Here is a 24,041-nt window from a genome sequence, read left to right on the forward strand (position 1 = left end):
TTTAGGACCCAGTGAAGCTCTCCTTCCACCCAGCTGCTGATTATCAGTATTCTCTATGTGCTTAAATACTCCCATCTTCCCTGGACTGGTGCTGGTGATATTATTCAGTTAATTCAACCTCTGGTTGCAAGCAGATGGCTTGTAGTCATTTGTGGTATCATTGCTGAAACTTTGAGGAACTTCTACCTGAGTCATCTGTGGATAAGTACTTCATGTATTTTCCCCCTGTGTGTCCTCCTTGTGTCTTCTCTAGGTTGACGAAGAGCTCGTCCCATCCATTCCTATTTAGGGTCCAGTGCTAGAATAAGGTATCCGGCTCAGCGCATAGGTGCGGAACATATCTAGAGTGGTGGGGGACCAGCAGTAGGTTTGATCAGGGGTCACTGTCTCCCCCTTTCCTAGACAAAGGGTTTCCCTCCCCCTCTGCCATTCACTTGGTACTTCACCGTACCTAGCGTGACAAGCATGTGACCCATCCATCAAAGTCCTCTATTGAATGAGATTGCACAAGGGGGGCATAGGATGCCGATAGCAGGGTCTGGTCACATGCCTGCAGGACTTGAGGTTTTTACGTTCCATTAAAGGGGGTTTTCATTTTCCATGTCTTCCATTGTATGCCGCAATAATGTCATGTTGACAGCACTGGATTCAGCGGCTCTACCTATTTAAGCAGCACATTCATAGGTATTAATAAGGGATAGTCCAGTCCCGCCAGGTTCAGATGACTTTCCTCTGATGTATATGGGGCCCTTATCGTGGTGTCTCACCTTCTATTTCATGGATTACGTTAACAGCAAATTTAGTAACGCAACAGTCCTCGTGACTCCCAAAATGGAATCTTTGTTGATTCATACGCTGCGGAGAACTGTTGTGTGGTTGCCGAGGTCAAAGCTAATGATGTGCACAGCATTTATAAATAGGATCGGCTGCTATTTTTGGCGAACAATGAGAAAAAAGTGTTAAAAGCAAGAAATGAGTCACTGGTCTCAACATTAAACAATAGATTTAATGTATTAAGATTTAAAGGATACTTCCACAGGCTCGGAGGAAATGTTCTGTAGAGTTACTTTCTTTATTACTCGTTGACCTGCAAAACAAAACATACAAATGTAAGTACATTTTCAGCACTATGATCACAGTGTATGGCAAAATGTATACACCGGCATAAAAGTGATTTGTATTAGGCCCCCTTCACACATCTGTGAAAATCACAAACGTTTTTCATGGACTTGTCAAAGGTGCGTATTGCCCTCCGTGTGCCGTGTTTATGTATTCTGTGATAACACACGGAGAACGGGAACTTTGTGCTCACCTGTCCCTGGCGCTGCTGTCCGTGGTGCTAATCTGCGGTCTCCCGCCATGCCGACTCCCCGCTGCTGCTGTTTCCGGCCCGCAGTGGAGTGAATATTCATGAGCATAATGAGCTGGGGTCAGAAGCAAGTGCCAGCAGCGGCGGAGACAGCAGGGCTGGAGAAAGTGAGTATAGAAATTCTTTTTATTTTACAGGCACGTGTGTTTTCTAAGGAGTGTGTCACACGGATCACATCCGTGCGGTCTGTGTGCAGTCCGAGTGACACCCGTGATACCGGAGAAAAATGGATATGTCTACGTGTGGAGCACACGGGCACACGTATGCTCCACACGGACACACAGTCCATGGCAACACATGGACGTGAGCGCAGACCCATTGATTTTAATGGGTCTACCTGTGCCCGTGTATCAGAGCATGTGAGGAAACGGACCAAACACATACCGGAGACACGGACGTGTGAAGGGGGCCTTACTGTGTATTGTGCCAAATCTAATAAGAAGCGCGTGAGAAGTGCCTCAAAATAAATCCAGGGATTTTGTGCAGTTTTGCCGACATATATAGAGAGACACCTGTTACGAAAATTTGAAATAACATTTTCACAGTCTCAATACTTTTCAAAAGTAGCATTAAAGTCGCACTTTTCTTGCAAATACGGCACATGCTAAAATCTCTGACTTTTTTCACATAAGTGATGCAAAGCTTTTAATAACCCTTGCCCTAAATCATTGAGTCAGTGCACCCGAGTGTAGCTGTGTCACATTACAAATAGGGATGATCGAATACTTCAAATATTTGGGTACGCCCATATTCGACGAATAGGTCGCAGCTATTCGACTATTTGCGAATATTCGATGCGCAATAGAAGTCTATGGGAAACCCGAAATATTGCCGAATAGCAACTATTTCGGGTTTCCCATAGACTTACACTGCGCATCGAATATTCACATAGCGGCGACCTATTTGTCGAATATTCGCGAAGCTGAATATTGCCGAATATTTGTGATATTCGATCATCCCTAATTACAAACCCTTCTATCAGCTTTCCAGATTAGTGAGTATGTCAGTATTCACACATTACTTGTGTGCTCATTTCAGGGCCGACATTACATCTCGCACTTGTCTCGTCTGCTTGTTCTGGGCTACTCCTCTGTGAAATGTAACTAGACCCGACTCTGATCTCACTTCAGAGTGATTACAAGTTGAGCACAACAGACAAAAGTGTGATCCTTACACATCTCTCGACAGGTAGTACGGGTGGAAGAGCAGTACAGCAGAGGTGACAGTGCTATGAGAAGAGGAGAGTTGAAAAAAGATGTGTAATGTGACAAAACTAAACTCAACTCTATTTCCCTGCTCTCCACATGGACCTTAACTGAAAGGTGTTCGTCATCTGTGCTTTCTAACCATGCAGGAGGTTTAACCGATTAGTGAGTGTGTCAGAAACCACACATTACTTGTGTGCTCATATCAGGGACGTCATTACATCTCGCACTTGTCTCGTCTGCCTGATCTGGGCTACTCCTCTGTGAAATGTAACGAGACCAGACTCTCATCTCACTTCAGAGTGATTACAAGTTGAGCACAACAGACATACGTGTGATACTTACACATTTCCCAACAGGTAGTGTGGGTGGAAGGACAGTACAGCAGAGGTGACTAGGGGCTATGAGTGGAGGAGAATTGAAAAAAGGATATGTAATGGGACAACTAAACTCAGTTCTACTGCCTTGCTTCCCACATGGACCTTATCTGAAAGGTGTTATGCCGGCGTCACACGGTACGATATATCGGGCGATATGTTGTCGGGGTCACGGAATTTGTGACGCACATCCGGCATCGTTAGAGATGTCGTACCATGTGACACCTCCGAACGACTGTACGAGCAAAAATACTCACCTTATCGTTGCTCGTTGACACGTCATTCATTTTCATAAAGTCGTTCCTCCTTCTGTGCTCCGGGTGTTCATCGTTCCCGTGGCAGCACACATCGCTCTGTGTGACACCTCGGGAACGAAGAACACACCTTACCTGCATCCCGCCGGCAATGCGGAAGGAAGGAGGTGGGCGGGATGTTTACGTCCCGCTCATCTCCGCCCCTCCGCTTCTATTGGCTGGCTGCCGTGTGACATCGCTGTGACGCTGAACGTCCCTCCCCCTTCAGGAAGAGAATGTTCGCCGTCCACAGCGACGTCGCCCGGGAGGTAAGTGCATGTGACAGGGGGTTAACGACTTTGTGCGCCACGGGCAACTAATTGCCCGTGACGCACAAACAACGATTTAACGGCCCATGTGACGCCGGCATTAGTCATCTTTGCTTTCTAATCATGCAGGGGGTTAGACCAGGAGATCAGGCTGTCACTGAGAAACCTGCTCTATGTTATGGTGGGGGCGTGTTCTTTTTCCGCTGTATGTTGCTGCCTGCTTATGATTGGTCAGCATCAAAGTGGGAAAAGAAGTACACGTGCCCAGGGAAAAATGTCTGATAAGAACCACTTAGACTTGCAAAAAAGTTAACTCATTAGATACCATATACTGTGATTGCTATATATTCTCTCTCAGCAAAGGATAGTGTTTGTAACTGATAAAAACACATAGAGGTTTCAACATGGATTCTCCATCAAATGCTGTATGTACAGGGATTTTATTTTCTCCTAAGGCTGTGCCCCACAATAAGTTTTAGTGAGTTTTTGAAGCTGAATATTTTTGCTGCGTTAAAAAAAGCAGAGTCTTAACAGTTCCAGAAACGTGGATGGGATTTATAGAAATCTCACGCATATTGTGCTTTTTTTTTACTCAATGTAAACTGACCTGCAGTGCCTGTTTCAAATATGCAACATGTCAGTTTCTCTAGATGTGTAAAAGTTGCAGATAAAAAAATGCACATGCTTTTTTAGTGCATTTACGCTGTGGAAACGCATGTAATACGCACATAAATAGCGTATTTTCTGGATTATAAGATGCACTTCCCCCCCCCAAAACTGTGGATAAAATGGGGGGGGTGTCTTACAATACGGATATAGCTTTCCAGGACGGTAGTGTTGGAGCGGGGTTATAGGAGGCAGGGTCAGCAATACTGAGGACTCGGAGGAGCAGTGGAGCGGCTGTGGAGGGTCACAGGACGGGGTGTCTTGGCAGCGGGTGCATTGATCTCCAAACAAAAGATACAACCAATAGGGGACGGCACCACTTCATCAGGGGTGAAGCCACACAAGGTGGTGTAACGCATGGGGCTAGCGCTTCCACATCACCTCCTACACGATTTATACTCTGGGTATTGTATAAACAGGCTTTCCTGGCACTGTACCTTGCAATATGATTATTTACCTTGTAGCTTCTGACATTGCATTTATCGATATATTGTTTCTGGTCATGTATTTTTTGAGCCTGTAAAATTATATTGTCTGTTACTGAGATTTCTGTGGTGGGTGTTATTTTGTATATGGGGGGACCCTTTTTGTCTTTGGTCTTTCACATTTTTTATGGTGTTTTTTTTTTAAATTCCTGCACTTATTAAAATCAATCACTTTTTGCATTCAGAAAGGTCTCATTGTCCTCCTTTTACATCTGGATTTTTCCAGTATATAAATGGTTTAAGCTGTGCCCAGATTTCCCCTGTTCTGGTTTGTTTTCAGGGTGTATTGATCTGACTGTGGGCTCCATTGTATCGCCCGCGGTTGAAGTGATGGACTTCAAGAAAATAGTCACGGAGGCGACGCGTGTGCAGATTGACATGATGGACTTCAAGAAAATGGCAATGGAGACTTATTTGTGCATGTACTACCTCCGTGGCCATTTTCTTGAAGTCCATCTAGTCAACCGCGGGCGATTCAATGGAGCCAGCAATCAGATTAATGGCACCCTCCTGAGTCGCTCCACTGCAGTGATACCCACACAGCCCGCCGGCAGATCAATGGCGCCTGCCGCAACACCTCACAGCCCACTGGCAGATCAGTGGCACTTGCCGCTAAAACATCCCGTCCTGTGACTCTCCTGAGTCGTTCCACTGCAGTAACACACTTGTAGTCCATCGGCAGATCAATGGCACCCGCCGCCGCCACAACACCCTTAAGCCCCTAGTATCGCCGACCCTCCTGAACCGCAACGCCCCCTCCTCTGAGCCCGCAGCATTGCTGACCCTACCTCCTGTGACCTTCCTGAGACACTGCACCAATACTGCTTTCACCGGTGAGCATTAGGATTATAAGATGGACCCTCAAATTAACATTAAAAATTATTTTTTTTTCTCCTATTTTTCTCCTCTAAATTTGCGGTGCGTCTTGAAAAACAAAAAGTATGGTCTATCCATAAAGTTTTGTCAAAAAACAAATTTCACAAAGTATTGAACGCAAAACAGCTAAGTTCAAAATAAGACACACAAAGAAGAGACAAAAAAGTGCAGCATAAAAAAAAAAGCGATAAAAACGCATGTAATAAAACACAAGCAACCTATTTTATATAATAGGTGCAGAAAATCTGCAACATCAAAAACTCAGCAAAAAGCTCATCGTGGGAACTTGCTCACATCAGCAGTATTTTGCCGGAAAGCTGTATCCGGCACAAACGCGTTTCAGCTCCATTAATTTCCTATGGAATCGCGGTAAGATGCAGTCACGTGCGACGCATGTGACCGCATCTTTCCGCGATTCCACTGTAAATGAATGGAACTGAAACGCATTTGTGCCGGATCCGGCTTTCCGGCAAAATACAGCGTAAAAGCTCTGGAGTAAAGGAGCCAAATGGGACCCAATGTGTCTCGCTATACAGCCCCGATGCATTTTTTTATATATATATATTTTTAGACCTGGTTCATTAAGAGAGGGTTTATGAACAAAAAAAGGGGGGATTTTTCCAGCTCACCTGTTCTCCAACTCCTAGTAATCCTCCAAAGTGCATGAGCCTGCCGGTCAGTCCTAGCCGGTGTAACAGGCGAAAAAGTGATGAAAGAGTTGGCTCAGCACACATCCAATAAAATATAAAAAAAAAAAAAAAAAAAATTAAAAATATTTTCTTTATTGATATTACAAACAAACAAAATTATGACTAAGGACCCATTTGTTTTTATGATATAGGTCCGAAACGCGTAAAGTTTCACCTGTATGCAGATTATACCTTGGTGTGATGTATTTCCAGGAATGACTATTTTAAAGAAATATCAATAAAGAAAATATTTTTAATTTTTTTTTTTTTTTTTTTATATATTTTATTGGATTTGTGCTGAGCCAACTTTTTCATCACTTTTTCGCTCATTAATAGAAATGAGCGAACAGGTCCCGGTTCGGCTTGAGGTCGGTTCGCCGAACGGAGGTCCCGTTCGAGTTCGGCTCGTCGAACGTTCGACGAACCGAACTCGAACTGCATAGGAAACAATGGCAGGCAATCACAAACACATAAAAACACCTAGAAAACACCCTCAAAGGTGTCCAAAAGGTGACAAACAACTCACAACACAAACACATGGGAAAGTGACAAGGACAAATTGTCATGTGAAAACAAAACAGTGTTACGAGGAAAAAGAGGACGAGACACAGATATAGGCATGGCACGCCCTTCTAAAATCATGTAAAACACCGCAAGGTGACTCCAAGCGGAGTCTTCCTTTTTTCCAAAAATTGGGCCCCACACACACCCACCCCTTCAGTGGCAGCACTTGTGCCCTAGTTGCAAACAGGATGTTTTGATTTGCATCAAGCACATTCCAAATCCACAAGCATTTACTCTCCCCAGGATGACACAGGGGTAGTAAATTCCTTGTGGATCCATGACTTGTTCATTTTGATGAACGTCAGTCTGTCCACATTGTCACTGGACAGACGCGTGCGCTTATCTGTCAGCACACACCCAGCAGCACTGAAGACACGTTCAGAGACAACGCAGCTGGACACGACAAAATCTCCAAGGCGTAAGTGGAAAGCTCAGGCCATTTTTCTAGATTTGAAGCCCAAAATGAGCAAGGCTCCATTTGCAAAGTCATGGCATCGATGTTCATTTGGAGATACTCCTGTATCATCCTCTCCAGCCGTTGACTATGTGTCAGACTTGTTGTCTCTGGTGGCCTTGCAAAAGAGGGTCTAAAAAAATTATGAAAAGATTCCATAAAATTGCTGTTACCAGCACCAGATACGGTCCTACTGGTACGGGTAGACTGTTGAAGATGACGAGACTGTCCCATGTTTGGCAAGTTACAACTGGGAGAATCACTCCCTGCACCTGCACGGTTGTTTGGTGGAAAAGCCGAGCTAAGATCGAGTAACAGCTTCTGCTGATACTCCTGCATACGTGCGTCCCTTTCTATGGCTGGAATTATGTCACAAAATTTGGACTTGTACCGGGGATCTAATAGTGTGGCAAGCCAGTAGTCATCATCACTTCTAATTTTGACAATACGAGGGTCATGTTGGAGGTAGTGCAACAAGAAGGCACTCATGTGTCTTGCGCAGCCATGCGGACCAAGTCCACGCTGTGTTTGTGGCATAGAGGTGCTAACCGTTCTTTCTTCCTCTGACATCTCCCCCCAACCTCTTTCAACTGAAATTTGACCAAGGTCTCCCTCATCTGCTGAGTCTTCCATGTCCATGGACAGTTCGTCCTCCATTTCTTCATGTTCTCCTGCACCTTCCTCAACATTTAGCCTGCTACTATGCGCCCTTGTTGATCCCTGTCCCCCATGGTCCCATGCCTGGCGCCTTGGTGATGATGAACGTCTGGACCTTGGTGATGTTGTTGTGTCTTGCGCATATGAATCCTCCTGTAGTTCCTCCCCTTCCTGTTGTCCCACCCCCTGACTCCGAATAGTGTTTAGCGTGTGCTCCAGCATGTAAATGACTGGAATCGTCATGCTGATAATGGCATTGTCAGCGCTAAACATATTCGTCGCCATGTCGAAACTGTGCAGAAGGGTGCATAGGTCCTTGATCTGAGACCACTCCATCAGGGTGATCTGCCCCACCTCTGCATCTCGTTGGCCCAGGCTATACGTCATGACGTATTGCACCAGGGCACGGCGGTGCTGCCACAGTCACTGTAACATGTGGAGAGTTGAATTCCAGCGTGTCGCCACATCGCATTTCAGGCGATGAACCGGCAGGCCGAAAGACTTCTGGAGCGATGCAAGTCGCTCAGCTGCGGCGCTTGAACGGCGGAAGTGAGCAGACAGTTTTCGTGCCCTGTTCAGAAGGCCATCGAGGCCGGGATAGTGTGTTAAAAATTGCTGGAAGGTTCAACACGTGAGCCATACAAGGTACGTGTGTCACCTTGCCCAGGCGAAGGGCCGCACCCAGGTTTGCAGCATTGTCGCACACGGCCTTACCAGGCTGCAGGTTGAGTGGAGACAACCATTTATTAAACTCGGACCGCAGAGCTGACCACAACTCCTCAGCTGTGTGACTGTTATTCCCAAGACATGTCAAGCTAAAGACCGCCTGATGCCGTTGCGCTCTGCTGCCAGCATAGTAATGAGGGGTGCGTGATTCCTTCTGCGCAGTGAGAACGCTGGTGGCCTGACCAGGCAGGCTTGGGGCGGAGGTGGAGGACCCAGATGAGGTGGAGGATGCAGAAGCAGTGGCGGAACTTGGACAGACAGAGGATTGACACACAAGTCGTGGGGACGGCAAGACTTGTGCAGCAGACCCTTCACCATCTATCACCATAGTTACCCAGTGCCCAGTCAGCGACATGTAACGTCCCTGTCCATGCTTACTGGTCCACGTATCGGTGGTGAAATGCACCCGTTCACACACAGAGTTTCTCAAGGAAGCGGTGATGTTGTGTGCGACATGCTGGTGTAGCGCGGGCACACCTTTCTTAGAGAAGTAGTGGTGACTAGGCATCTGGTACTGGGGCACAGCGACAGACATAAGGTCTCTAAAATCCTGTGTGTCCACTAGGCGGAAAGGCAGCATTTCGGTAGCCAACAGCTTACAGAGGGATAGAGTCAACCTCTTAGCTTTGTCATGGGTCGCAGGAAGTGGCCTTTTATTTGACCACATCTGAGGGACAGAGATCTGGCTGCTGTGTGTAGACGGTGTTGAGTAGGGTGTCCCTGGAAAAATGCAGGTTTGTGAGAAAAGTGCAGGCGGAGACATGATGTTGCCTTCATCCAACGTTGGTGCTATCGATGTCTGAGAGAGCTGTACACACTCACTTGTTTCCCCTTCCAAACCAACTGACGACCTACCAAGCAAACTGCCTGCTGCGGTTACAGTGGTGGAAGTTGTGGGTGGAAAAACAGGTGTGACAGCTGTCCCCACAGTCCTAGAAGATGAAGAGCGCGCGGATGCACTGGAAGGGGCAGGCGGTGGATGGTTCGCTCCGCTAGGCCGCATTGCAGCACGGTGAGCTTCCCACCGGGACATATGATATTTATTCATGTGACGATTCATGGAAGAAGTTGTCAAACTGCTGAGGTTTTGACCTCTACTAAGAGAACCATGACAAATTTTACAGATCACATAATTTGGGCGATCTTTTTCTATGTCAAAAAAGGACCAGGCTAGGCAAGGCTTAGAGGCCATGCGACCTGTTGATCCACCCCGAATAATGCTCAGAGGCAGAGTGGTGGCTGAGGATGCAGTTGTAGACGTGCTACCAGTACTCCGACTGTGTCCAGGAAGGCACAAGGTAACTTCGTCATCAGTTGCATCCTCCTCCACCACCTCTGTTGACCTCCTCGAGTGCCTGACTGTGGGTTGACAGTAGGTGGGATCTAGAACTTCATCATCAATTGTTGTGTTTGCACTCCCCTCCCCCTCAGACCGAGCCTCTTCTTGCCCTGACCGAATATTTAAGTTGTCATCCCAATCGGGTATCTGCGTCTCATCTTCATCAGTATGTTCCTCATTGTCTATAACCACAGGTGTTACAATTTGTGACAAAGGGTCAACATTATGCTCAGAAACTTGGTCCTCACGGCCTGAATCAGAGTCACAAAGGTTCTGGGCATCACTGCAGACCATTTCCTGTTCTGTACTCACTGTAGCTTGGGAGCAGACCTCTGATTCCCAGGCTATAGTGTGACTGAACAGCTCTGCAGACTCAGCCATCTCAGTTCCACCATACTGTGCAGGGCTGATGGAGACTTCAGAGCTGGGAGAAAGCAAGTTTGATTGGGATGACAACTCAGAGGACTGGTGTTTTTTGGATGCGGTACTTGAAGTGGCTGAGAGGGCACTTGTTGGACCACTTGAGATCCATTCAAGCATTTTCCTTTTTTGACCATCATCTACCTTTGTTCCTGTTGTTCGTGTCCGTAAAAAAGGGAGCACATCGGATTGTCCACGGTAAGTAGTAGACATCTTACTTTTGCTGGTAGATGGTCTCTCTTCAGCAGATGATAATGGAGCTTTGCCACCTTCCCCACGGACAAACCCTTTTTTTCCTTTTCCACCACGCCTCTTCCCCTTTCCACCAGCATCTGTCATTTTGCCACTCATGTTGATTGCGACAAGATTGTGCACTTAAAATGTGGTAGTAAAAATTGAGAGGTGGTGTAGATTGCAGCGGTGGTCTAGCTTTATTAACAGCAGAATAATAAAGAATAAATATCCCTGACAATGCAACTACGGCCCTTAAACTGGCAGCATCAATTGCTAGTATAATGGCTTAGTTATAATGAGTTGGAGTGTGCAATGCAGGCAGAGGTGCTGCAAATATCTTTGCACTAGTGGGACTATAGCAAAGTCCAATAGCCACGTTTAGGATGCCACTAGGTACACTGAGTGTTTGCTAGTATAATGGCTTAGTTATAATGAGTTGGAGTGTGCAATGCAGGTAGAAGTGCTGCAAATGTCTTTGCACTAGTGGGACTATAGCAAAGTCCAATAGCCACGTTTAGGATGCCACTAGGTACACTGAGTGTGTACTAGTATAATGGTTTAGTTATAATGAGTTGGAGTGTGCAATGCAGGCAGAGGTGCTGCAAATATCTTTGCACTAGTGGGACTATAGCAAAGTCCAATAGCCACGTTTAGGATGCCACTAGGTACACTGAGTGTTTGCTCGTATAATGGCTTAGTTATAATGAGTTGGAGTGTGCAATGCAGGTAGAGGTGCTGCAAATGTCTTTGCACTAGTGTGACTAGACAAAAGTCCAATAGCCACGTTTAGGATGCCACTAGGTACACTGAGTGTTTGCTAGTATAATGGCTTAGTTATAATGAGTTGGAGTGTGCAATGCAGGCAGAGGTGCTGCAAATATCTTTGCACTAGTGGGACTATAGCAAAGTCCAATAGCCACGTTTAGGATGCCACTAGGTACACTGAGTGTTTGCTAGTATAATGGCTTAGTTATAATGAGTTGGAGTGTGCAATGCAGGCAGAGGTGCTGCAAATATCTTTGCACTAGTGGGACTATAGCAAAGTCCAATAGCCACGTTTAGGATGCCACTAGGTACACTCAGTGTTTGCTAGTATAATGGCTTAGTTATAATGAGTTGGAGTGTGCAGAGGACAGGAGGGTACAGTGGCAGGGTTGTGGGTCTCTGGGTAGAGGAATGGAAGCCTGCCTTTCTATTCCCTCCTAATGGGGAAATGCAGGGAGGAAATCCCTGACCTTGGCTACACAGACGCTGTCGCTGTTTTCAGGACCTGTCACCTATGGCTCTGACCCTGCCGGTATGAGCCCTTAAAAGGACTAATGGAAAGTGCTATCCCTATGCTGTCCAGCGCTGTGTATGGAGCACATACAGCTGTATCGGCGATAGGACAAAGGACGGAGCTGCGCCAGTGATGTCTGACACCAAAGACGCAGAAGAGATAATGGCGTCCGGACAGCCAGATACTCGTTTTTATAATGCAGGGACATGTGACATGGACATCCTATCACACATGCCGTTGCTTCTCTGGCTAAAAGTCAACTTAGCTGTGTGTGTGTCTGGGATTGGCTGACATAATGGCCCTCCCCACTACACGCGCGCGCTTAGGGAAGGAAGACAAGGAAAAAAAAAAAAATGGCGATCGCCATTATACAAACAGGAGTGATCTGAAGGCGCTGTTCACGCACACTACACACTGAAATGTCATAATAGTGTGAGTCACAGAGTGACTTACACTATTACAGCGGAAAGCCAGCGAGGAATTAGCTGTTTTTTTTGCTGCTAGAACCGTTCTCGAACGTATCTAGAACTATCGAGCTTTTGCAAAAAGCTCGAGTTCTAGTTCGATCTAGAACAGGCCCCAAAATCACTCGAGCCTAGAACTGGAGAACCTCGAACCGCGAACCGCGCTCAACTCTACTCATTAAGAGAGGGGCATCAATTGTTAATAATAATTACTAAATATTTGTATTTAATTCTGCAAATAAATTCTACATATTGAATGTAATATAGGCAAAAATCTTTATGACCTTGTTAACGCAGCGGAAAGAAGAAGCGATGACACGCTAACATAAACTGTAATTGAGCCGTTTACAGATATGCTTGTTGCTTTTAATTTGAAAATCCATTAAACTTGGTAATCTATGGAAGAAGCGTGGCCCATCAAATAAACACATCACCCCCTCCCTTCACTCATGATAGAAATAAAAAAAAAAAGAAGACGAGAAATCCCGACATCGGGCAGCTTATACACATCTAAAACGCCTGGCTTGTTAGGCATTTACTCATCGAAGGATGCCAACCGCCATCAATAACGTGTTGATAGTAATGTTAAACGAAGCTACTTGGGTCATTTTATAATGAAGTGCAAGGACATGTTCAGTCATTAACTGCTATCTGCCTCGTTCAAGTGATTAAATACCTATTGCAACCTCTCCGAAGCCGAGGAGATGGCGTCCGTTCTCAGAACTGACAATCAAAGGTGGTGCAATCGCAGGACAGTGAAGCTCCAGATACAGGGTGTTGTGTGGGCTGTAGAGACATAAAAGTTATAAACAGTATATAAGAGGAATCATTTTGTGTATATAGCACCAACATATTCCATAGCACTTTACAATATACAGTATATATCCAGTTGAAAACAGAAGTTTCCATACACTATCTAAAAAGACACATCTGCAGCTTTTTCCCTCCGCTCTCTAAAGACACATCTGCAGGTTTTTCCCTCCGCCCCCTAAAAAGACACATCTGCAGGTTTTTCCCTCCGCTCTCTAAAAAGACACGTCCACAGGTTTTTCCCTCCGCTCTCTAAAAAGACACATCTGCAGCTTTTTCCCTCCGCTCTCTAAAAAGACACATCTACAGCTTGTTCTCTCCGCTCTCTAAAAAGACATCTGCAGGTCTTTCCCTCCGCTCTCTATACAGACACATCTGCAGGTGTTTCTCTCCGCTCTCTATACAGACACATCTGCAGGTTTTTCCCTTCGCCCCCTAAAAAGACACATCTGTAGGTTTTTCCCTCCGCTCTCTAAAAAGACACGTCCACAGGTTTTTCCCTCCGCTCTCTAAAAAGACACATCTGCAGCTTTTTCCCTCCGCTCTCTAAAAAGACACATCTGCAGCTTGTTCCCTCCGCTCTCTAAAAACACATCTGCAGGTCTTTCCCTCCGCTCTCTATACAGACACATCTGCAGGTTTTCCTCTTCGCCCCCTAAAAAGACACATCTGCAGGTTTTTCCCTCCGCTCTCTAAAAAGACACGTCCACAGGTTTTTCCCTCCGCTCTCTAAAAAGACACATCTGCAGCTTTTTCCCTCCGCTCTCTAAAAAGACACATCTGCAGCTTGTTCTCTCCGCTCTCTAAAAACACATCTGCAGGTCTTTCCCTCCGCTCTCTATACAGACACATCTGCAGGTTTTTCTCTTCGCCCCCTAAAAAGACACATCTGCAGGTTTTTCCCTCCGCTCTCTAAAAAGACACGTCAACAGGTTTTTACCTCCGCTCTCTAAAAAGACACATCTGCAGCTTTTTCCCTCCGCTCTCTAAAAAGACACATCTGCAGCTTGTTCCCTCCGCTCTCTAAAAAGACATCTGCAGGTCTTTCCCTCCGCTCTCTATACAGACACATCTGCAGGTTTTTCTCTCCGCTCTCTATACAGACACATCTGCAGGTTTTTCCCTTCGCCCCCTAAAAAGACACATCTGCAGGTTTTTCCCTCCGCTCTCTAAAAAGACACATCTGCAGGTTTTTCCCTCCGCTCTCTAAAAAAGACACATCTGCAGGTTTTTCCCTCCACTCTCTAAAAAGACACATCTGCAGGTTTTTCTCTCCGCTCTCTATACAGACATCTGCAGGTTTTTCTCTCCGCTCTCTATACAGACACATCTGCAGGTTTTTCTCTCCGCTCTCTATACAGACACATCTGCAGGTTTTTCTCACTATGTGACATGAAATCAGAATAAACCTTTTCCGTTTTAGATCAATTAGGAACCAAAATTATTTATATTTGCCAAATTCCACAATAATGAGGGAGAGAATGTTTTAAGGCATTTTTATTACTTTCTGCAAAGTCAAACGTTTACATGCACTAAGAGTACTATGCCTTTAAACAATATGGGACAGCCCATATGATGATGTCATGTATTTGCAAGCTTCTGATTGGTGTATTGGCAACATCTGAGTTAATTAGAGACACACCTATATCTGGCATTTGGCAAATATAAATAATTTTGGTAATTCTAATTGACCTTACCCGGGAAAGGACACCCATAAATGTGTACATAGATATCATTATTTATTATTATAGCGCCATTAATTCCATGGTGCTTTACAAGTGAAAGAGAGTATACATAAAAACTAGTACAACAATCATTAACAGTACAAAACAGACTGGTATAGGAGGAGAGAGGACCCTGCCCGCGAGAGCTCACAGTCTACAGGAGGAGAGAGGACCCTGCCTGCGAGGGCTCACAGTCTACAGGAAGAGAGAGGACCCTGCCCGAGAGGGCTCACAGTCTACAGGAGGGGAGAGGACCCTGCCTGCGAGGGCTCACAGTCTACAGGAGGGGAGAGGACCCTGCCTGCGAGGGCTCACAGTCTACAGGAAGAGAGAGGACCCTGCCCGAGAGGGCTCACAGTCTACAGGAGGGGAGAGGACCCTGCCTGCGAGGGCTCACAGTCTACAGGAGGAGAGAGGACCCTGCCCGCGAGGGCTCACAGTCTACAGGAGGGGAGAGGACCCTGCCTGCGAGGGCTCACAGGCTACAGAAGGGGAGAGGACCCTGCCCGCGAGGACTCACAGTCTACAGGGAATGGGTGATAGATAGATATATATATGTATATATATTATGATGCTTGATCGGTCTCTTTCCCCCAATATCTTCTGTTGGGGAAGAATTTGAAAATCCCCATTCAAATTTGGGCCACATCCATCCTTACGATAAGTCATAAATATTAGATTTGTGTCTCCAACACCCGGCACCTCCGATGATCAGCTGATCACCACCGCCGGCGGTCTGTAAAGAGTGTTTAGAGCGGAGCAGAGCAGCTCTGCAAGTTGTTTAGTGGCTGCTGTCGTTAATCTTCAATAGGAGCCCCTATGATTTTATAACACGCCATCTGTATACAAATAGTTCATTAATATAAAAGGAAAACCCTTTAAAGGGAACATGTAACAAGATCTTTGCTACCCCATCTAAGAGTAGTATGATGTAGGGGCAGAGTAACTACCAGGATAGTTGCTGCAGATTTGATAAAAATCAGTGTTTTTCTGCTGCAGATCTAGCCATTCTCTGAATTCTGAGCTCTGTATGACCTCACCCACACCACTGATTGGCAGCTTTCTGTGTACACTGTGCGTAGGCAAAAAGCTACCAGTCACTGGTGAGGGTTATACAGAGCTCATGAATATGCCGGATGACTTGACAGTAGAATAAATCAAAAGAGAAGTGGGTGTGCACCACAGTCTTGTGCCATATGCTGGTGCCAGGGAGGAGTGAGTCCGATCCGGTCAGCAGACCACTGCGTTGGTCCTGGGTGCTCGTGGAAACACAAAAGGAGATCCAAATAGTCCACCATAAGAAAGAAAGCCACGGCACGAATAGTAAAAATCCAAATCCGTTCTTTATTCATTCCATAAAGTAGGGTAAAAGAGAGGTAATAGGGCCGGGTGCAGGCTGCTTGGGGACGACGGCCGTTTCGTACCACCTGGTGCTTCTATGTAGAAGTACCAGGAGGTACAAAACGGCCGTTGTCCCTAAGGAGCCTGCACCCGGCCTTATTGCTGCTCTTTTACCCTACTTTATTGGTACAAAAGGGCCGTTGTCCCCAAGGAGCCTGCACCTGGCCCTCTCACAGCTCTTTTACCCTACTTCATGGAACCAATAAAGAACGAATTTGGATTTTTACTGTGAGTGCCGTGGCTTTCTTTCTTATTGTGGAATGACTTGACAGTAGGTTTACCAGTCCTCTAGTGATAATTTCATGCTGATTTTATTAAAACTACAGCAAGCAGCTTAGTTAGGAGACGCATCACTGGAGTCAGCGTCTCTGCCCCTACATCATGCTGCTCTCACTCAGATTAGTTTGCAAACACCTAGTGACATATTCCCTTTAAACCTCAATGCTGACATTTTTAACTCTGGTTTTAAGACACCGAATATGTACAATAAATCTTTCCATTCTCTGGCAGGAAGCAGAGATCTTGAAAGCAATGATGAAATGAAACATAAAATATAAAACACAAAGTTGCATAGTTATCGTTACACAGTACTTTATTAATAATAATAATAATAATAATATAATATAATAATAATTTCCCATACTTTCCTATGGGAATCATGTAAAGGGATAATTATGGGTTCAAAGTACTTTATTCCTTTGCCACCCAATTTTCTTGTACTAAAAGTATCAAATTGTACCTAAAAAATTTGCTTCAAGACAATAATTGTAATGAATACTCGTCCAGTCTTGCAAACTCAAACGAGAAAAAGCTTTTTATTATGCCGTGTAGTAGTATTACTCTGCACACGGATCAATTCCCTGCACAGGGTAATAACTTAAAATCTTTTATTTCAAGGAAAGAAGCCTCGTAAATATTTCTACCTGCTCTGAAAACTGCTCATAATACGGAATATCTTGCCTTGATCTTTTAGACATTGTGATATAAGCTATATACAGTCAATATTAACAGCAATATCTATGGACATCATAAAAGGGTACAGATATTTATAGCGGGCTCCGTGCCAGTTTTCTAGTTTTAAAAAGTCACTTATTTTCCCCTACAAGTAGTTTTTGTGCAAATAATTGTGATTTTTTTTTTGGTCCTTTTCTCTCCCCCTTCCGACTTTTTAAATACAGTGGAACCTTGGATTAAGAGTAACTTGGTTTGAGAGCGTTTTGCAAGACAAGCAAACCTTTTTACAAATGTGTAACTTGGTTTAAGAGCAATGCTTTGCAATAAGAGCAAATACTCACCGTGCACACTTCCGGTTCCGTCGTTTCACCGCGCTCTGACCCGCTCTGGAGGTAACTTTCTGTACATATGTACTGTATACTGTATACTGTATAGAGTATACCATTGCACGGTACAGTATACACTATATAGCATGTCTATCAATTTGCATTTGTGGATACAGTATTGTACTTTCTTGTTGATAACCAGTGCAGCACATTGCTTATACTGTACCTCTCGCACACGAATTGTATTGTAAGCTAATAGACAGTTTAATTTGTTTTATATGTTTTTACTGTACGGTATTTTGTATTAGTGTTCTGTAATGATTTTATATGAATACAGTACATTATATTGTATTAATGTAATAAGTTTGTATAAATGCAGTAAATATTTTTGGGTTGTGGATCGAATTGTCTGCGTTTCAATTATTTCCTATGGGAAAATTGGCTTTGATATAAAAGTAACTTGGTTTAAGAACGCACTCCCATCCAGGGATCCAATATATAAATCATTCCAGAATACCGTATATAAGAGCCTAGGCTTCTCTGTATAACATAAAAACACTTTTATAATACTCATCTAGACGACAGTCCGGTCCGATGGGTGTCGCTGTTTTTGGGTCCGGCGCCTCCTCTCTGCTGCGGTCTCTGTCCTCATTCTACCCAGCCCGGTATGGATGACATGTCCAAGTCATCCACACAGGCAGACATTGCGGTCCTGCGCAGGCGCACCTTGATCTGCCCTAATAAGGGCAGATCAAAGTACTGTAATGCGCAGGAATGAGGAAAAGTTAAAGACCACCCGCGCATGCGTAATACAATACTGTGATCTGCTCTGAGCAGGGTAGATCAAAGTGTGGCTATGCAGGATCTCAATGCCGGCCTAGGTGGATGTCGTAGGATGCATCATGTACACGGGCCTCAGAAGAAGGAGGACGGCGATCGCCGCAGAGAATAGGCTCCGGGCCGAGAGCAGCGACACCCATCGGACCGGACCGCCCCACAGGTGAGTATTATAAAAGTGTTTTTATGTTATACAGCGTGGCCTGGGCTCTTATATACAGTATAATAATAATATAATAATAATATTCTGGAATGCTGTGTATAAGGGCTCACCGGTGGTGGCCGCAGCTTATAGTCGGCATATCTGCTGACCGGTTCCCTTTAAAGCTGGACTATGAAACATCATGTGCCCCACTGAGTATTTTATTGCTTCAAAACTGATGTACACCGAGATACATAATTTAATATCAGATTCCCTGTAAATATTTTACTTTTCATTCCAGTGCAGCAAGAGTAACATTGTGGCTAACAATCACTAAAAGGTTATGTGCACAGTTTTTCAATGAGATTTTGGAACAGAAACTGTAAATCCTTCTCTAAGGGTGGGTGCACACGATTAAGGCACACTGTGTCTTGGACGCAACATGTCCTCTTCTGCAGGGATGCGAGTGCTGTCCCCATGAATCCACAGTGGCCCGTGCCCACGATCAGGGTTCGAGCTGCTGCGGACTTTGTGTTCTCCCTACGAAGAACACTCAAGTCTCCGCAGCATAAATTGACATGCTGCGGCTCGGAAAGCTGCGCCATGCATCAGTCTACACTGTGGAGAAAAGAAGCACAGTTAGCATGGGATTTCTTTAAATCCCATCAATTGTGTTTAAACTTTACAACGCAGCATTTTGGACACAGCGGAAACACGCTGCGTCCAAAAGACTGCTATTAGAGATACCTGCACGCAACCTCAGATCCTCAAAAGATCTCCTTCTCTACTCCTCTCTTATCTCCTCTTTCCACAATCGCGTACAAGATTTCTCCCGTGCCTCCCCCATACTCTGGAACGCTCTACCTTAGCATATCAGACTCTCCCATACTGTGGAAAGCTTCAAGAGGAACCAGAAGACCCATCTCTTCCAGCAAGCCTACAATCTACAATAGCCCTCAATCCAGTACACCACTGCGCAACCAGCTCTGTCCTCACCTATTGTACCATCACCCATTCCATGTAGACTGTGAGCCCTCGCGGGCAGGGTCCTCTCCTCCTATACCAGTCTGTTTTGTATTGTTAATGATTATTGTACGTATACCCTCTTTCACTTGTAAAGCGCCATGGATTAAATGGCGCTATAATAAATAATAATGAATGGCGCTATAATAATAAATAATAATAATGTACCCTAAAGGCCGCTTTACACACTTCCATATCGGTACCGATATCACCAGCGTGCGTACCCGCCCCCATCGGTTGTGCGACACAGGCAAATCTCTGCCCGTGTCGCACAACATCGCCCGGTCCCGTCACACGGACTTACCTTTCCTGCGATGTCGCTGTGACCGGCGAACCGCCTCCTTCCTAAGGGGGCGGTTCGTTCAGCGTCACAGCGACGACACAGAAGCGTCACTGAACCGCCGCCCAATAGAAGCTGAGGGGCGGAGATGAGCGGGACGTAACATCCCGCCCACCTCCTTCCTTCCGCATTGTGGCCGGGACGCAGGTAAGGAGAGGTTCCTCGTTTCTGAGGTGTCACACGGAGCGATGTGTGCTGCCGCAGGAACGAGGAACAACTTTGTTACTGCTGCAGTAACGATATTTGAGAATGGACCCCCATGTCACCGATGAGCGATTTTGCACGTTTTTTCATAGTTTCATAGTTTTTAAGGTTGAAGGGAGACTCTAAGTCTATCTAGTTCAACCTGTAGCCTAACATGTTGATCCAGAGGAAGGCAAAAAACCCCAATGTGTCAAATAAGCTCCAATGGGGAAAAAAATTCCTTCCTGACTCCACATACGGCAATCAGACTAGTTCCCTGGATCAACACCCTGTCATAAAATCTAATATACATAACTGGTAATATTATATTTTTCAAGAAATGCGTTCAGGCTCTGCTTAAATTTTACTAGTGAATCCCTCATTACAACATCATACGGCAGAGAGCTCCATAGTCTCACTGCTCGTACAGTAAAGAATCCTCATCTGTGATTATGATTAAACATTCTTTCCTCAAGACTTAGCGGATGCCCCTGTTCCAGTCGCAGGCCTAGGTGTAAAGAGATCTTTGGAAAGGTCTCTGTACTGTCCCCTCATATTTATACATTGTGATTAGATCCCCCTAAGCCTTTGTTTTTCCTAACTAACTAACCCCAAGTTTAATAACCTGTCTTGGTATTGCAGCCCCCCCCATTCCTCTAATAATCTAGGTCGCTCTTCTATCTACCTGTAAGATTATGCTATTTATAACCTTCTATACTTTTGCTAACAAGAAATGCATCCATTCCTCTCTTAAATTCATTCAGTGAGTTGGCCATCACCACTTCCTCAGGAAGAGAGTTCCAGAGCCTCACTGCTCTTACCGTGAAGAACCCTCTTCTATGCTGATGTAGGAATTTTCTTTCCTCCAATCGAAAAGAATGCCCCCTTGTTCTTGTCATAGTCCTTGGTACAAACAGATCATGGGAGAGATCTCTATATGGCCCTCTGATATATTTGTACATATTTATTAGGTCTCCCCTAAGTCTTCTCTTTTCTAGAGTAAATAGACCTAATTTTGATAACCTTTCCGTGTATTGTAATGCACCCATTCCATTTATTATTTTAGTAGCCCGCCTCTGAACCCTTTCAAGTTCAGTAATGTCTTTCTTCAGCACCGGCGCCCAAAATTGCACACAATACTCCAAGTGTGGTCTGACTAGTGATTTGTACAGAGGGAGAATGATGTTTTCATCTCGTGCCCCCAGACCTCTTCTAATGCATCCCATCACCCTATTTGCTTTGGTGGCTGCTGCCTGACACTGGGCACTCCAATTTAGATTCTTATTCACTAAGATGCCTAAGTCTTTTTCCATGTCTGATTTCCCCAGCAGTTTCCCATTTAGTAAGTAATCGTAGCATCTGTTTCTCCTTCCCATGTGCATAACCTTACACTTATCTGTGTTAAACCTCATTTGCCATTTTTCAGCCCAATTCTCCAATTTACTCAAATCCATCTGTAGTTGCAAACTGTCCTCCTTTGTGTTAACTACTGTGAGGTAGCGCGGTCGGCTGCGCAGCAGAAGACACGGGATCCAGGCATCAAGGTTCACAGCACACGGTTTAATGTCCAAACAAAAAGTCCATAACAAAATACCTGTGCCTCTCCAGCAGAGGGCTCAGGAAGTTCTGGTCACTTCCCCCACACCCGGCACACCTGCCCTCGTTCCTGTTTCCTTTTAACCCTTCCTTAAGCCTGTAGGGAAACAGCATTAACCCTATAGTGGATTTACTTTCTATCATGGAGTGAGCACAACCTGGGCGAGACATACCGGCCGTCATATATAACCCCGGTCACAGTCTCACATACCCCCCCCCTCAGTTCAAGCGTGCGGGGTTGAACTCCAGCCATCAAGCACGGGCCGCGGGACAAGGCATCGGCGTTGCCCTGCAACCTACCGGCCCGGTGTTCAACCGTAAACCGGAAGTTCTGCAGAGAAAGGAACCACCGGGTAACCCGGGCATTCCGTTCCTTGGCGGACCTCATCCAGACCAGTGGAGAGTGATCCGTCACCAAGCGAAACCGCCGTCCCAGCAGGTAATAGCGTAGGGACTCCAAGGCCCACTTGATCGCCAGGCACTCCTTCTCCACTACGCTATAATTCCGCTCGGGAGGGGTGAGCTTCCTACTCAAGAAGGTGACGGGGTGTTCCTCCCCCTGAACCACCTGAGACAGCACTGCCCCCAGGCCGACCTCCGAGGCGTCAGTCTGTACAATGAACTCCTTCCGGAAATCAGGGTTGACCAGAACGGGCTGTCCGCACAGGACCCCCTTCAGGGCCCTGAAGGAGTCCTCGGCCTGCGGAGTCCACCGCACCATGACGGACTTCTTGCCTTTGAGAAGGTCCGTCAAGGGGGCTGATAGTCCCGCAAAATCCTTTACAAACCTCCTGTAGTACCCCACGATACCCAGGAAGGCCCTAACCTGCTTCGTGGTCAGGGGTCTAGGCCACTTCTGGATCGCCTCAACCTTGTTAATTTGGGGCTTAATCACTCCTTGGCCTATCACGTAGCCCAAGTAGCGGGCTTCCGTGAGTCCCAACGCACATTTCTTGGGATTGGCTGTCAATCCGGCTGATCGAAGCGCGTCCACCACCGCTTGTACCTGTTCCAAGTGGGTCTGCCAATCGGAGCTGTAAATAATGATGTCATCCAGGTACGCTGATGCATACGCCTGGTGGGGTTCCAGCACTAAGTCCATCAACCTCTGGAACGTGGCCGGAGCGCCATGTAACCCAAAAGGCAAGACAACATAGTGGAAGAGACCCTCCGGCGTAACAAAAGCGGTTTTCTCCTTGGCGGACTCCGTTAGTGGCACCTGCCAGTACCCTTTGGTCAGGTCGAGCGTGGTAAAATATCGCGCCTGTCCCAGCCTATCAATCAGCTCATCCACCCGGGGCATGGGGTAGAGATCGAACTTGGATATTTCGTTCAATCTCCTAAAGTCATTGCAGAACCTTAAGGAGCCATCGGGTTTTGGTATTAGGACAATCGGACTAGCCCATTCACTCCGGGATTTTTCGATGACCCCCAGGCGTAACATTGTCTTTACTTCCTCCGATATGGCTTGTCGTCGAGCCTCCGGTACCCGGTATGACTTCAGGCGTACCTTCAGGTGGGGCTCGGTGACAATATCATGTCGTATCAGACTGGTCCTACCGGGCAGCTCGGAGAAGACATCGGGGTTCTGCTGAACCAACCGTCTGGCCTCTCGCCTCTGTTGCTTGGTGAGGGCTTCTCCAATCCTTACTTCCGGTTCGTCCTCTCCGGAGGTCGCTGGAGCCGGATGTGAACGACCCGAAGAGGAGGGAGGTGGGGAAAAAACAGCCATCAGGCTTTCCCGTTCCTGCCAAGGTTTTAATAGGTTGACATGGTATATTTGTTCAGGTTTCCGCCTACCGGGCTGCAATACTTTATAGTTAACCACCCCTACTCTTTCCTTTATCTCGTAGGGGCCTTGCCACTGAGCCAGGAATTTGCTCTCCGCCGTGGGGATCAATACCAACACCCGATCCCCGGGTTTAAAGGTCCGCACGGTGGCTTGTCTATTGTAGCGGCCGCTTTGCGCGGCCTGAGCCTCCTGTAAGTGCTCCTTCACAATTGGCATGACCGCGCTTATGCGGTTCTGCATACCCAAAATGTGTTCAATCACACTTTTATGGGGGGTGGGCTCTTGTTCCCATGTTTCCTTTGCCAGGTCCAACAATCCCCGGGGATGTCGCCCGTATAACAATTCAAAAGGCGAAAACCCCGTGGATGCCTGTGGCACCTCTCGTATGGCAAACATCAAATAGGGAAGCATCATATCCCAGTCTTTCCCGTCTTTTGAAATCACCCTTTTTAGCATGGTTTTCAGGGTTTTATTGAAACGCTCGACTAAACCGTCCGTTTGCGGATGATACACAGACGTACGCAACTGCTTGATCTGGAGTAGCCGG

The 24,041-nt window shown here is 46.1% G+C and overlaps 1 protein-coding gene across 2 annotated transcripts in view; it reads right to left on the reverse strand.

Moving 5' to 3' along the window:
- Positions 1-24,041, reverse strand: part of CFAP74 (cilia and flagella associated protein 74) — a 365,782-nt gene that overhangs the window by 36,124 nt on the left and 305,617 nt on the right. For both annotated transcript variants that reach the window (XM_075327962.1, XM_075327961.1), the window contains exons 30-31: positions 13,043-13,152; positions 1,032-1,087 (exon numbers count right to left, since the gene is read on the reverse strand). In XM_075327962.1, coding sequence (XP_075184077.1) covers positions 1,032-1,087; positions 13,043-13,152 — 166 coding nt within the window. The remainder of the gene's footprint in view (positions 1-1,031; positions 1,088-13,042; positions 13,153-24,041) is intronic.

The sequence above is a fragment of the Anomaloglossus baeobatrachus genome, chromosome 11 (assembly GCF_048569485.1).
Source record: "Anomaloglossus baeobatrachus isolate aAnoBae1 chromosome 11, aAnoBae1.hap1, whole genome shotgun sequence".
NCBI classification, from domain to species: domain Eukaryota; kingdom Metazoa; phylum Chordata; class Amphibia; order Anura; family Aromobatidae; genus Anomaloglossus; species Anomaloglossus baeobatrachus.